At 47.0% G+C, this 13,996-nt stretch overlaps 4 protein-coding genes across 4 annotated transcripts; 2 read left to right on the top strand and 2 right to left on the bottom strand.

The window, feature by feature from the left end:
- Positions 1–872: 872 nt before the first annotated feature.
- On the top strand, positions 873–1,719 carry H6S33_004485 (uncharacterized protein; the record flags this gene model as incomplete). Its single annotated transcript, XM_044835851.1, has 2 exons — positions 873–988; positions 1,014–1,719. 2 exons carry the CDS (start codon positions 873–875, stop codon positions 1,717–1,719), a joined length of 822 nt encoding a protein of 273 aa, XP_044691223.1.
- Positions 1,720–3,211: 1,492 nt separating this feature from the next.
- On the bottom strand, positions 3,212–6,588 carry H6S33_004484 (uncharacterized protein; the record flags this gene model as incomplete). Its single annotated transcript, XM_044835850.1, has 6 exons — positions 3,212–3,235; positions 3,296–4,442; positions 4,497–4,994; positions 5,050–5,234; positions 5,297–5,520; positions 5,724–6,588. 6 exons carry the CDS (start codon positions 6,586–6,588, stop codon positions 3,212–3,214), a joined length of 2,943 nt encoding a protein of 980 aa, XP_044691222.1.
- A 565-nt stretch (positions 6,589–7,153) lies between these two features.
- H6S33_004483 (uncharacterized protein) lies at positions 7,154–9,463 on the bottom strand (the record flags this gene model as incomplete). The annotated part of the gene is made up of 14 exons (XM_044835849.1): positions 7,154–7,174; positions 7,229–7,272; positions 7,429–7,452; positions 7,778–7,823; positions 7,903–7,952; positions 8,002–8,138; positions 8,184–8,215; positions 8,279–8,287; positions 8,365–8,566; positions 8,909–8,969; positions 9,069–9,105; positions 9,226–9,232; positions 9,328–9,355; positions 9,433–9,463. 14 exons carry the CDS (start codon positions 9,461–9,463, stop codon positions 7,154–7,156), a joined length of 729 nt encoding a protein of 242 aa, XP_044691221.1.
- A 2,652-nt stretch (positions 9,464–12,115) lies between these two features.
- Positions 12,116–12,999, top strand: H6S33_004482 (uncharacterized protein; the record flags this gene model as incomplete). The annotated part of the gene is made up of 2 exons (XM_044835848.1): positions 12,116–12,298; positions 12,436–12,999. 2 exons carry the CDS (start codon positions 12,116–12,118, stop codon positions 12,997–12,999), a joined length of 747 nt encoding a protein of 248 aa, XP_044691220.1.
- Between the last annotated feature and the right edge of the window lie 997 nt (positions 13,000–13,996).

Here is a 13,996-nt window from a genome sequence, read left to right as displayed (position 1 = left end):
TATCGTGCGCAGCTAGATGAGGTCACGAGTGCATCTTTAATATCTACATCTTGGTCAGGGCGGTTATGTTATTCTCTGAAGACATAAGCTGCATAGACGCGCGCTGGTGAGCATTACATATAATGGGTCGAGCATGTCTAATTTTCAGTGTGTTATCACCATCATCACGTGCATGTGAAACCAGGTGATGTTAGGAACATTACGGCATTAGACGTTCATTCGCAAGACCCCCAGGTATCGAAATGTTTTTTAGAACATCTGTGAAGAAGATACGTGACCACCAGAGTACCTACACGAAGTTTTGGCCTCGCGGCAGAACGAGGCTCCAGAGTGCTTCAAACATGGTGGTCACGTGATGTGGTTGCGCTCAATTGGATTTTCGAAACGCAATTAATTTCCAGTCCTTGATGTTTCTATGCGCGAGTGTATTTTAACTCCTGGAATGGGAAGCGTAGGAACTTCCACAAAAAAAGAATCGTCCCATATTTCTCGTCTCATTCAGATCAGATACAGTCGCGGCGCAGTAAGCTGGCCTGCAGATTAGCGTTGGTCACAGTTAATCACTCGGTGGCAGTGAAGTCTTGGTAATGATTGTTTGCTCCACCACCGCCGTGAGAGCTGAGTGGAACACAGTTAGTTATGCGACGCGATCATTACCCACTGGGCCATCTCCGCGACTTCTTCAGGCTATAAGTATCAGATGCCCCGAGCATTGAGCTCCCTCTCTCTCCCCTTTCACCACCACCGCCATTTGTTTGCTTTTCCGTTAATCGGCACCATTAGCTGCTGTTTTATCCCAAATCGTTAATTGTAATAGCTACTCCAATTCTCAATTCCCGGTTCTACGACTTTACACTTCAACAGCAATAACAATGAAGTCCTTCACCGTCGCGTCTGCCCTCCTCTTCGCAGCAGCAGCCCTCACCGGCACCTCGCCCTCCCGAACCCCCGGACCGAACCGGCCGCCTGCCCCACAGCCACAGCCACAGTCACAACCACAATCACAACCACAGTCTCCCCCGCCGCCTCCGCCACCATCCTCCCCATCCTCGAAACCTCCCCTCCCCTCCCCTCCCCCTCGCCGACTACCAAGAACCCATCACCCTCTCCAACAACACCGACGCCCTCCTCGCCGCCCCCCTCGTCATGACCGTCGACTCCACCCGCCCCGACACCCCCCTCCCGCGCTACAAGCAGATCGGGCCGGACGTCTACATCTCCATCCCGTTCACCGCCGCCCACGCCGGCCGCAAGTGCCGCTTCCACTTCGCCTTCTCGTCGCTCGCCGACGGCGGCAACTACGAGGGCGCGGAGGAGATCTATGCGCTCGAGGGCGGCAGCGTCGTCGACGAGACGCTCACGTACAATAAGCAGCCCGTGTTGGAGGGCGCGCCGGTAGCGAGCTTTTTGATGGACGACTGGACGGTGGCGGGGCGTGCGGAGCTGTACAGGGCGGAGAAGAGGGCCGATTTTGTGTGTCCGGGTGTGCCGACGGGGTTTGCGGTGAGGGGCAGGGATGGCGCGGTGGCGAATCGGAGTTGGAATAAGGGCGCTGTTGTGGAGGTGTTGGGGAAGAGCGGGTGGTGGGATGATGGCAAGGGGGGGGGGGGTGTACTAGAGGTAGGTGCCGATGTCGGGGTGGGAAGATCGATGGGTGGGGTTTTAGAGGTTTTTTATAGATTGGTTTGGGTTTTAGATTGGACTGCTGGCTTGGAGTAGTAGTGGTGTAGAGTATGTAGTACGATAATTAATTCTTTGTCGCATGATATCGAGTATAGCCATCCAGGCCTGCCAGGAAACTCCGTGATAGAACTATGTCCCGAACATGAACACATTCAGCAGAATAAACTTCTAATAGACGAAACGCCACAAACCCATCAAACGTAACCCATTCAGTACAGCCCAAGCACCAAGCAGTCAATATACGCATATATCTCCTCCGAATTCTGCCCAGAATTACCCCCCCCCCCCCCCCCCCAAACCCCCAGACAAGCTCACGCCAGTACAGCACCCCAACATCAATCGAAAGGGCCACCACTAGCTCTGATTCCCCGAACACATCGTTCCGAAACGTCAAATACCATGACATTGCAATTAAACATCCGCTGATCGCCAATCTTTAACGCATAAGCAATCTCCCCCGGCCCCCCGCGCTTTGGATCCGACTGAGCATGAGGGTATGATATGGTTACGCAGTCCAGTACTAACCTATACGCGCACCTTTACTCTATCCAGTAAACTCCCCGAATTCGCTTTTTTTGAGTTTGTCTTGAGGCGGGGGGCGGCGGTGTGGTGGTGTGGGCGGCAAATAATTTAAAAGCTGACTACATACCGAGCCGTAGAGGGTAGTAGTAATGTTTGTACCACCCCGCTAGCCATTTCGGGACGCTCAAAGTAACAAAGCCAAATAATGTGCTCCCAATCGAGTAGCAGTACAATTAGTAGTCTGGCAGGGGGTTCGAACCTACTAATTGTACCCTACGGTACGGTGCGTACATCATCAACTGCGAAAAACATGTGAGACGAAAACGCGGCCAGGTGGTAAATTACATAGTACATGAAGTAGTAGAAGTACATACAAGAGAAAAAAAAAACCCGCCTCGTAAGATCGTGATCATAGCTAGTATTCTAGTACTCCGACGTTGACGCTACTGTTTTTCCCCAGCAAAAAAAAAAAAAAAACAAAGGAATGAAGCTCCTATGCCCCGTGGACAATCGCCGTGTCCAGAGGCACGAAAAAGATAGTTTCCCAAAAAAACCGATGCATGTACCGATGAAAAAAAAAAAGTAAAAAAATCTGCACCACCACTATCGCTAGTATAGTGAAGCTCAAAAATGTCCCCCAAAAATATCGACAAGAAAAAGATTCCGTCATATGCCAACAACAAAACAAAACTATAAAAAAAAAATGAAACAGAAGAAAATAACGTTATGCTATAAACATTTTCTTGGGCGCACCACAATTCTTTGTCAACACATAAATAAATTCTCTAATCCAGAAACTTGCAAAAAAGTTGAAAAAAAGAAGAAAAAGAGAGAAAGAAAAAAAAGAGTGTATGGTGAAATAAATCAGGTAAGTTTCGTATGTCGTAATCATCAAAAGGCAAACGCTCCATCCCAAATGCATATAATAAAACAAGGCGTACAAGTCGTAAATAAAGGTCGTAATATCCATAATTCGTGGTGAAGCATTGACTCGTAAAATCAATAATCAGTAACCGCGATTTTCACTACCCTACTAGGCGCCGATTTAGTAAAAGTCCTAAACAATACTCCTTTAGAATGATTGACTCACCCTCCATCCTCCAATATTTGTCTCCACTGGCATTCGGCTCTGGTATCCCGAGTGCTGCTGTCTCCAGCGATGGTCCATCAAATTTCCGCTGATAGAGGGTCTACGGGCGGCATAGGTAGTTTCAGTCCCTACTCTGGTGCTCTCCGTTCCCACTCTACTAATCTCCGTCCCAAGCCTGCTTTCCGTCCCTAATCTACTCTCTGTCCCAATCCTGCTCTCTGTTCCTATCCTGCTCGCACGATCGATTGTCGAGACGGGAGAATGAGATGCATACTCTGGAGAAAAGTCCTCCTCTCTTCGTCGTCTTGGAATCCGTTCGGTGCGAGAGCGTCGGAGCTCCGGGACACCGGGGGTGAAAGCCCGGGGTTCATGCGGAGATGGAAGAGGTGGCCCAGGGGCGACTGGTTCAGGATCCTCCAGATTAATTCCACGAAGGTATTGTTCGATATTTGCGTGTTGTGCCCCACTCAAGTATCGGCTTGGGTTGATAGATTCCCGTCGTCGGGATCTCTGGGAAGGCTGCTCCCGAGTCTCGGGAGCGGTCTCTGTGCGAGTGACTCTAGGACGGTGAGGCGTTCTACTCCGCTCTTCAAGCTCCTCGACCTCCTGTATGAGATTGGATATGTTTTCTCGAATCTCCTCCCGACTTCGTGTGCGGGGCGTGATTCTGGCAACTGACTCGACTCTCCTCCTTTCCAACCTTGGTTGCGGTGTTCCGCGAGGCTGTGGGGTCCCGCGAGGTTGTGGAGTTGTGCGTGTAGCTGTCTCGACATAATCAGCGGCGATTCGCCGAATCCCGTTCCTCAAACCGGATCCGATGGTACCCAACGCTGCGAGAGGATCAATTTGGATTGGGCTCGGAAGATAATATTCATCATCTCCATGAAGTCCTGGCGACAGTGAGCCTTCTTGTTGAGCCAATTGTCTAGCAAGCTCTTCATCTTGACGAAGCTGTTCAGCACGAGCCCTGGCTCTTTGTTCTCGTCGTTCAGCAACATTGGCTGGAATTGCAGCTGCACCCTCTTCGGCATTCCATACAGGGACAACGTATTCTTCGTCATCGTCAGGCTCGTAATTAAACCAAGGGCATTTACAGGTCTTCCATTTATCTCCGCAAACGTAGCAAAACTCGGCGGTGCAGCGACAACTATGTGATTTTATCAGTACTTCAGATTCCTTAGATATATTGAGGTTTACTCACGTCATATGATTGCATCCCCTTTCCAGTTCCACCATTGCCCTGCAGCTATAGCATCTCTGGAACTTGTTTTTCTTCGCTATTTCGATAAATCTCATTAAATCCTCATCCTTAGGACATTCCCCATCGCCATGAGCTTTCCCATTACACATTGCGCAAACCTTCGTTCTGCACTGAGAGCATTTCCCGACATTATTGTGTATCTCCTTCGGTTGTATCCATTCACCACAATTTGGCTTCGGGCAATAAATACGATTTGACGATGTGTATTCAATGTATTTTTTGTTCCAAAGCTTCTTTGTCTCATAGTTGAGAAGTTTATCAACATGCTTCAAGGGAACATGTTCGTCTGTGCAGCACTTGGGAGGCATATGTGCGGGATCGGTCAAAGAGAGTATGAATATCCGTTTCAAACATTCATTGCACCAGTAGTGTCCACAGGAAAGCTTCGCTGCTTCTCTTACCGGTACATCATCGGAGAGGCAGGTAACGCACTCAACACTAGTTTTTATAGGTTAATTAGCCGATTGGTATAGAATGGATAGGATAGACCCACAGCTTTTCTGGCCTTTTCTCGATAACAAAACCTAGCACGGGTTTCACTTTAGTACCGGCAGCAGCAGCTTGTACAGCTTCCTTCACCCTCTCTTTCGCTTCGATGATGGTTTCGTCTTCGCTTTCCGGCTCCACCCTTCTTCTTGAGCTCTTTTTTACAGTTTCCGTCCGAACTGCTTCACGGACCTTTGGTGGTGGTACAATTGTAATATTTTCCAATTTCTCTTTTTTTTCTCGCTTTCGCAAACATCGTATACAATTTGCGCGAGCTTCGGGAGTCGAGTGATCATGGTGATCTCGGTGGCGATGTTTTTCTTTTGAAGATTCCTTTGGTGCTTCAATGGCCATCGGTCCCCCATGAAGTCTTTCTTGGGACTTTTCTTGGGGTCTCTCTTGAGGTCTTTCATGGGACCTTTCGTGAGGTCGTTCCTGGGGTCGTTCATGGGATCTTTCATGGGATCTGTCGTGAGATCTTTCATGAGACCGCATTAGAACTGTACTCTTGCTCCTTTTGATAGTCAATCTAGGTCGAGCATCGCTAGGTCGTCTGGAGATAAGCGATTTCGATCTACTGTGATTGGATGAAAAGATTAAATCACGGCTTCCATAAAAAACCAACGCACAGATGGTAGATAAACAAGTGGTCAAAAAAATGGTAAACAAACCCAATTCCACTAATGAACTGCTCAACTGATATCTTTGGCATTGTTTTCTCTTTGGTCCCCACAACGCTTTTCTTCTCCTCTTTCCGCTCCCGTCGTTCCTGCTTCTCTCGCTTTCGCTCTGCCCGCTCCGCTTCCTCCTGGGCTTCCCTAGCTTTTCTTTCTTCCCTCTCAGCTCTACGCTTCCTCCGCGCCTCTCTCCTCTGCTCTCGATCTTCATGTTCGGAGTCCTCATGCTTACGCACAGACTTCTCCTTTTCTTTTTCCCTTTCCCTTTCCTTATCTTTCTTTTCCGACTTTGATTTTTTTTTCTCCTTTGACGAAGCTGCAAGCATGGTGCCAGCCATATCCCTATCCCAGGGTCTCCCCCTTCCCTCTGGAGACTCCTCCTCCTCCCCTTCGGAATCAGTAAAATATGCGGCCGCCTCGAGCGATACCGTGCTGTCAGTATGCACCGAAAATCTAGGCGACGCCCGTCTCGGGAGATACGACGAGGACGATTCGACTTCGTTATTGATGAACAGCAGTTGTGCGGCGGGTCCGTGATTATGGTCGAGGGAAGAAACGTCGGAGAGATAACCTCCGCTGCTGGTGTTGTTGTCGCTGTCAAGCACACCACCAATCCCAGCATCAGAACTACTTCTCCTCAGGAAGTACTCGAGCTCGAATTGCGCGAGGTGTTCGGGCTGCAATACGCTGCCTAGGTCACGAATAACCCTTTTAGCGGAATCGCAGAAGGCATCCAGCTCACAGCTCCACTTGGGCCACTGCCAACCGCCTGCGGTGTGGTCTGAAAACGTGGTGGTTGACGAGTGGGAACCGTTGGATAAATAAACGGAGGGTGACAGGGGGGAGTGCTGAAGCAAATGATTCGACATGTTCTGAGACAACTATGAAGGGGTTAAAATCACCAATGCTATTTGATATAGGACCGGCCCAGAGATACGCACTATTGGGTAGAAATTGAGTCAAAAGAGTGTCACAAAAAAAAGGTTTGAGAAGGAAGAAAAACCCACCACTTGCTCCAGGCTTTGAAATCGGGATTTTGCTTTCTATTCCGATAGTCCAGATTTGTTTGATTTTTCTTTCTCTGTCTCTACTCCTCTCCTCCCCCTTATTGATCTCAAGCTTATGAGACTTGTTTGATACAGAGTTCCTATGCGTGGAGTAGATGTCGGTATTGCTGGGATAACTATGGATCAGAGAGATAGTATTGGAGGTGAAGATAACTGCTGCTTCTCCGCTTCACTCAAACAATGGCCGCCCTCCATCACAGCGGATGGACGTATGGTTATTCTTATTGTTGCGATACATGAGCGAACAACAAGACGAGGTTGAAGCTGACCCTGAGAAAAACAGCACACGCTGAGTTGGCCTGCATGCGGAAGAGTGGCGGCAGGGGTGGGCACCAGTAATAACCTCGTTAAGATACCTAAGAAGGCTTCAACTGAGGTGCCGTATTTCCTAGGTGACGATGAGCATGTATGTGCCATACCGTAGCTGCCGCTGATACTCTACTCTAGCCATATTCGCTTCGTCAGGAAAGCTTTGGAAACAATTGACTACATATAGTTTATTAGCAATGACGATCTGCCCCCACGTTAGAGATGGACAGCAGAATAGATCAATGAAACCGTTTCACGGAAGAAAGAAGGGTCCTCGGCTTCGATCATGACAAGACCATTTATGTCTTGCATTGAAATTGCTGAGGGTCTTACTTCTAGTCTTGTTTAACTCTCCGACTAAATAAATATCTCAAGATCCCCCGGCACTAAGCAAATGACAAGATATCCAACTTATTTCGGCTTTCATGAGCTAGTACATGTATCAGAAGTTGTCATTTGAGTTTCGGTTTTCTGTGAGGAAGAGACTAGAAACGTTTAAAGTGACTAGATCATAACTCCGAACGAGTGGAGATATAACATCATACCACTAACAATTCCAGATACTCTACGTGGGAGGGCCTTTCACGCGGCACTTTAGAGTTAGAGTAGGAACGAAGTTTATTCTTTCCTTTTTCGTATCTCTGGCCTTGTATGGATAGTAGAGTAGAGCTAGAGTAGGTACCTACTTTAAAACGAGGCTCAATATCCATCTGGACGGTAAGACTTTGCTTTTTTAGAAATGAAGCGAAATAGTCCAGTATCAAGTTAGTCGAATCTTCACACGAGGGGGCAGTGTAGAGTAGGTACATTGAGATCTTTAATCCGTTGCTCCTCTGTTGTCGCAGTCTGATACCTACCTGCACGGATATCATGCTCAAGCTCATCATCGTACGTCCAAAATCATACCGTTGTGATGGACTATCATCAAACCCGGTACCGCTGCCCAATCGGTTCCTCGGTCGCCAAAAGAGAAAAGGTACAGCGCTACTGGAGCCACATCATCGGTTGCGGTTCGGCCCCGCAGCGCAGCAAGACTTTTCTTTCTGCCCAGTCAGTTAGTCGTTTAAGAAGAGACGGCAAAGACATACCGTCTTTTATTTAGCGGCGCTTCTTTTGTTTTCTATCTATCGGTAGTTTCTAGGATATCCACGTTATTCCATTTCTTTATTGCTAATGTAGCTACCTGCTCTAGCTATAATAGAGATGTAATTAGCGAGGTGTTAGCATGCAACTACCCGCTGTTCGCTGGGTTGCTCTAGGTATATCCACCTTGCCAGCGGAAATCCTCATGCATGGTTTCGGGTGGTAGAAACCTAGGAGGCCTATGTTTACATGTAGTTGTGACATCCCTTCCTTGGCAATGATCGAGTGACGGATCATGAAACCCACTTTTACACTCTCCTTCAGAGTACTCTGGATGAACGCCTGCAGCTGAGATGCACTTCCCCACGTTCGTACGTCCGCGATCGATCTAGAGGCAATGTAATGAGCGCGGTACCATCGATGCCGCCGCTGTCTCTCAAGCAGTGATGAGGTGAAGTAATATAATCAATCCCTCCCCGAGATGTCCGATTTCTCGGGACAGCGGTTATTCCCATGACGACATTCAAGCAGGAGAAGTTTATTTTCTCCCGAAGAGCAGAAATAAACGTACTCCTTCCCCATTATGTTATAACGATTCCTCGGGCCGTGCAACAACTAGCTGCCTTCTCACAGGCCGACTCTTTTCTCTTTGTGGACAAGGATACTTCTGCCTGAGCTTGCACATAGCGGGCCGAAAGACAAGTAAGACATGTCATGAAAGAGTACTTACAGTGAAGTGTAGATCTGTAAATCATTTCCATGGTTGAACCTTGTAGAGCAGAAGATGAAAGCTGGGTGAGTTTTATGCGTATGCGGCATATGCAAAATGGCGTTAATCATTCAATATGACATTGATATATTGTGAAACATCAGACAGAGTAATAATTTACGGTTGAATAGAGCTATCAATCTGCTCTCGGGTCGTATCTATTGGATCGAGATACAAATCTAGCAAGCCAATTCTGAAACAGCTCATGGAAACGGAGATGGAATTGAGAACAACAGGTTTTTCCTTTGCTTCGAAGAGAATCGAGGGCTTCCGTATACGTGTATTCTAGGGAATCGAGAAGTGCAGTTCCCAATCAAAGGTCAGTGACAGGCTTGCCCAACCAACTTCTTGCTCAAGCAACCAGCCAATAAGTTAACTACCGTTCTTTACCTGACCACTTTCTTACAGCTTCCAGAGTTACAATCTTCACGGGACAGATAACCGTCAAGAGCTCCCACCAGAAATTCTTCCAATCGGAGATATACCGGTAAAAACCAAAAGAAAGATCCGCAGCATGGGGTGTAGATTAACTGTGATGCAGGGACGCAGTCTGATTGATAAGCTAAGGAAGATTCCTCCGATAGGACAGAATCCGTGTTGTCAGAATTCGAAGGTCCGAGCTGTTGACAGGACCGCGGTGGGCCAATTAGGCTTTTTTAGTCGATTCATGAGATACCACTCTTTTTCTGCATTCGCGTCCGAAATTTAGAAGTTTGTCTTGATGGGTAGTTTGAGGCATGTAGACGTTACTTGGGAGACGAAAATTGAGACGGCGTCAATGCAACGCCCAACGGAGTATCTATGCCGAAGCCGCACTAACGCAGGACGCGCATTGGTGCCGACATAATCAGATGGTACGCGCAGCAGACAACACATCTCATGAACACTGCATCAAGAATGAACTTTAGTGCCGTACAGCTGGAAACCCAGTAGTCTTCAAGATGAAATTGGAAATTCCATCACGAAGGGATACTGATTATAGTCGTATGACAATCACTCAAATCTTATATGCGCATGCTAGACAAAGATATGTCGTATTAACTTACCTTTACAGGATCTCCAGAAGCCTCGAACTTCTTAAGTATATTTACTCTGCAGCCTAGACAATAACATAGTGTCTCTTCTGTTGATACTGACATTTTAAAACTCTTTCGAAGGTAGAATCAACTGCATAGCTAATTCAAAGATTGACATCGTAAATATGGAAACTACATCTGCCAGTGGAACTTAGTAAAGATCGATGTGAGGAACAAGAAGGTATGAAGTCTGATACTATGAGTGATAAAGGTCACCGGTAGTCGGTTAGTATAGAGATAATGATAATATATGTTGTGGAAAAGTGTAGTCTGTGAGGCACAACCGTACTCTAAGATAAATCCTCCTACTCTCCTTGTGTTTTCGAGGTGAGAGCACGTACGTACATGGCCGATATATGCCCCCGCAAATCTATCTCAGCTGATCAGGTACATGCATTCGATCATGTGTCTTATTTATTTGAGCACAATTAAGGTTAATTAAGCCTGATTGGCAGTTACATGTACTGGAGCGGTGCGAATTCGAAGATATAATTTCCTAATAGTTCTACTAATAAACATAAGCGGTAACACTGCCTCGAGTGCTTATTTCGATCTCTGAGACAGGAGGAACCAATAGAAAAAAATATGATTACATACTTTACAGGATCATCTCATGCCGTCTAGACAGCAATGCATTCTTTGAAAAGTTTGTAGCGACGTGCTTTAGATTCCTTAAATTTCTTAAGTCGCGCGATCGCACTCACTCTTGAAGATAATTATATAAGTGTTTCGTTTCACAATGTAGTCACAAATGACTGGCTTCTAGCACGCATGACTGATGATGGGGAAATAGTATTGTGAGAGCTAAAATTTATGCTCAATATTGATAATACCGAACACTTATATAAGTGGAGAATTGTTACGTGTAGTTCACTTTTGTCCAAACCAACCTTGCTCACGTTCTGACAATTCACAATCGATCACTCGTTCAATACAAATGTTCTTGGCGCCGTCGAATGCAGCCACAAGGTTCATAAATTACATGTAAATCCAGTTCTTTCACCGCTATCTGAACTTTGGTATTTAATGAAGTGCAGTTTCCCTGTCGCCCATCACCGATAGCAGACGCAGTCAGCCCCGGTTGATTGCACTTCATGGTACGTAGGAAAAAGTAAGCGAGCGAGTCTGCAGTCAGCGCATAAGATTATCTCGACTCCATATACATACATGTACTCTACTCTACATTCTTAAATGTATTTTGTTTTTCTACGTCTGAGGTTGCGTTGGACTTGAGTCTTTTTCGATCTTGCGATGTCAGACTTCAGTCTCATATCAGACTGCACAGACACAAGGTGGATTAGTCGTTGAAGAAAAGTAAAGTAGTAGCTTATTACCTAAGTATGGCTGGTCTAGAGATGTTTAGCTTTGATAATTCGTTTATTTGAGGAAGCTGGATGCGAAACGAAAGATCACCGCCAACTCATACGCGCCACAGAGGCTCAGGATTGCTTGGCGGGCTGGAGGATCAAGATCGCAATCCATCGGGATAAACTCAGCCGCGGAACAACAACCTTCTCACCTGTCAAGTATCACGAAAAGACCTTTAATCTGACCTCAACTCTCCCCCTCACACGTCCCACACGGCGAGATCTCGTATCTCTTCGCTTCGTCTATTTAAGGGAATTCCTTGACAAACGCGTGGACCCTCGCGGTAAGCCCATTTTCCCCGCCAAGAAATACCTTCCCAGAAAAAACACTTTTGGCCCCCTTTGTCTCATAGAACCTCCATTTGTAGCGCCTGGAAGGAGTGGCAGCGAGGGGGAGCTGAGAGCAAGAAAGGGTCTTCCATTTATTATCTTTCCATCTGCTGTTCTATCTATCCTCCTTCTTCTTCATGCGTTCTTCCCTTCCTTTCTTTTACGTGCATGCTACTTATCCTTCGCTGGCTGATCCACTCCTTCCCCCCTTCTCTTCTCCCTTTGCTGTGCTTCTTCTTCTTCAATCACCTTTCTTTATACAAACACATTCATCATCCATCGTCAATCAATTAATCAAACAATCACTTACGTAGTAGCAGCCGATCGATCAGCTTGTCCAATAATACCAAAACACCTGCAGCCAAGTATCACCGGCACCGGTGAACCTGTAGAGCATGGCTCCCAGAGCAGCTCCCGACGACGACGGCGACAACACCAGTGAAACTAGAGTCCAACCACCATATGGTGCCACTCATCCACCAAATCTATTCCACCATGAGGTTGAGGGAATGCCGATATGGGGCATTATAGTAATCGTTGCTCTCATCATCTTATTGCTTGCATTGATTTCCTACATTGTTAGTGCCCCTATCTCCTGTGTTTGTATCTTTACCTTAATATCTATACTTTTAATCTTGCACCCTTTCTCGAATTGGCCGAGGGTGGTACTACAATGATATTGAGTGTGGCTGGTATTAACTTACAACTATGATAGGTCTACACACAGCTTCGAGCTCGCCGCCTTGGCCTCCCGGCCCCTAGCTGGCGAACATACGTCCCCTTCATGAAGAATAACAAGCGTTCGGCCCCATCCTCCTATGAGCCTGCTCGTGAAGGTGCCGGCTTTGTCGGTGCAGTTAAGGGCGTTTTCGGAGGTGGAAACACCGGCTACTCCGGCGCTGGAACCCGTTCCGCGCGGACCCGCGGGGCTTTTGACCCAGATCAAGCCTGGGATTCCCGCATGGACGAAGATGACATCTCGTACACTGGTGGCGGATACGGCCAACGCTCGACCCCCGACAGCAGGGGTCGCTATGGCGAGGCGCATCAGATGCAGGAGCATCGCGGGCATGAGGAGCCGGAGAGAGGCCGGAGCCGAAGCAGGGAGCCTCCGAGAAGAAGTGTACCGCCACCATATCCCACTGATGATGCGACAAACCCGTTTGAGGGAGATATCAGGAGACCCGAAAGCGAAGGATTCGTCGGAAACAATGTGAGGGGTGGACGGCCAAGCGTTGAGAGCGAGAGGAGGAGTGTGTTCAGGGAGAGCATCACCTAAATGCCTGGGGCATGATTGGGTAGGATTAGGAAGGACCGGGCGGGGTCTCGGAATTTGTTTGTTTGTTTTCGGAGGAATTGCGTTGATGCATCAGGGCGTGCTTGGTGAATACTAGTCCTAACAGAAAATTATCGTCTTTTCTATCTCTTTCTATCAATCATTTCCTTTACTTTTAAGGATCAGCGGGAGCTAGATACCAGGATGGGGTTTTCAATTTGGTTTACTATTTTTATTTTGCGTAGCGTGGGATAGGTTCATTTGTACTTCAACAAGTAAACTCGTCTCCCGATTACTAAGGCTTGGCTCGGCTTGTTTAAAGTAATGTTTTATTCGTCTTTTATTTTATACTCTGGTTCCCAAGGGGTGTGAATACACACCAATACTGTGCAATTTTTTTTCTTTTGTGTTTTTTTTGCTCTACCATATATTTACTTAAATCGTATTGTGACCTTTTTTTTTCTTTCTGCCTAAGTAAATGCAAGTTCTTTTACGAAAACAGAGGATTCCAATTGGGCACTACTATTTCAGAAGTACGTACATATTGCTAGTCTAGTTGAAATGCATACATCGACCGACGGTACCAGTCTCAATCATAATAATCGCGGAACCCTTTAGCAGTACCAATGGGATTAACGGTCTAGATTGCCCCACTCCTGTAGCACTGCCACCCCCGAGGTTAAAGTTACTACCAAACATCACCCATTTGGTTTTTTGATAATCAATGTTGTTGCCGCCACCTACTCCCTAATCTCGATAAAATTTATTCTGGCTTGCAATGGTACGTGCCCTCGTACCGATGGGGAGGTATTTATAGAATATGGCTTGAACCACGGACCCTTCGTTTCTTCCCGGAAGAGCGTTGATCCGTGCGGTCATGGATCATGATCATATCAGGTGTGTTATGTGGAGGGGTTATTGTTTGTTACTGTTGGCTCTCTACGGGTGGGATTTATGTGTTTCTGGTCAAGATTGATATGGTAAATCAGACAGTGCCAGT

The sequence above is a fragment of the Morchella sextelata genome, assembly GCF_020137385.1.
Source record: "Morchella sextelata strain SCLS chromosome Unknown scls_17, whole genome shotgun sequence".
NCBI classification, from domain to species: domain Eukaryota; kingdom Fungi; phylum Ascomycota; class Pezizomycetes; order Pezizales; family Morchellaceae; genus Morchella; species Morchella sextelata.
Note: the sequence above shows the minus strand (reverse complement) of the source record. Positions and strands in the feature narration are given on the sequence as shown.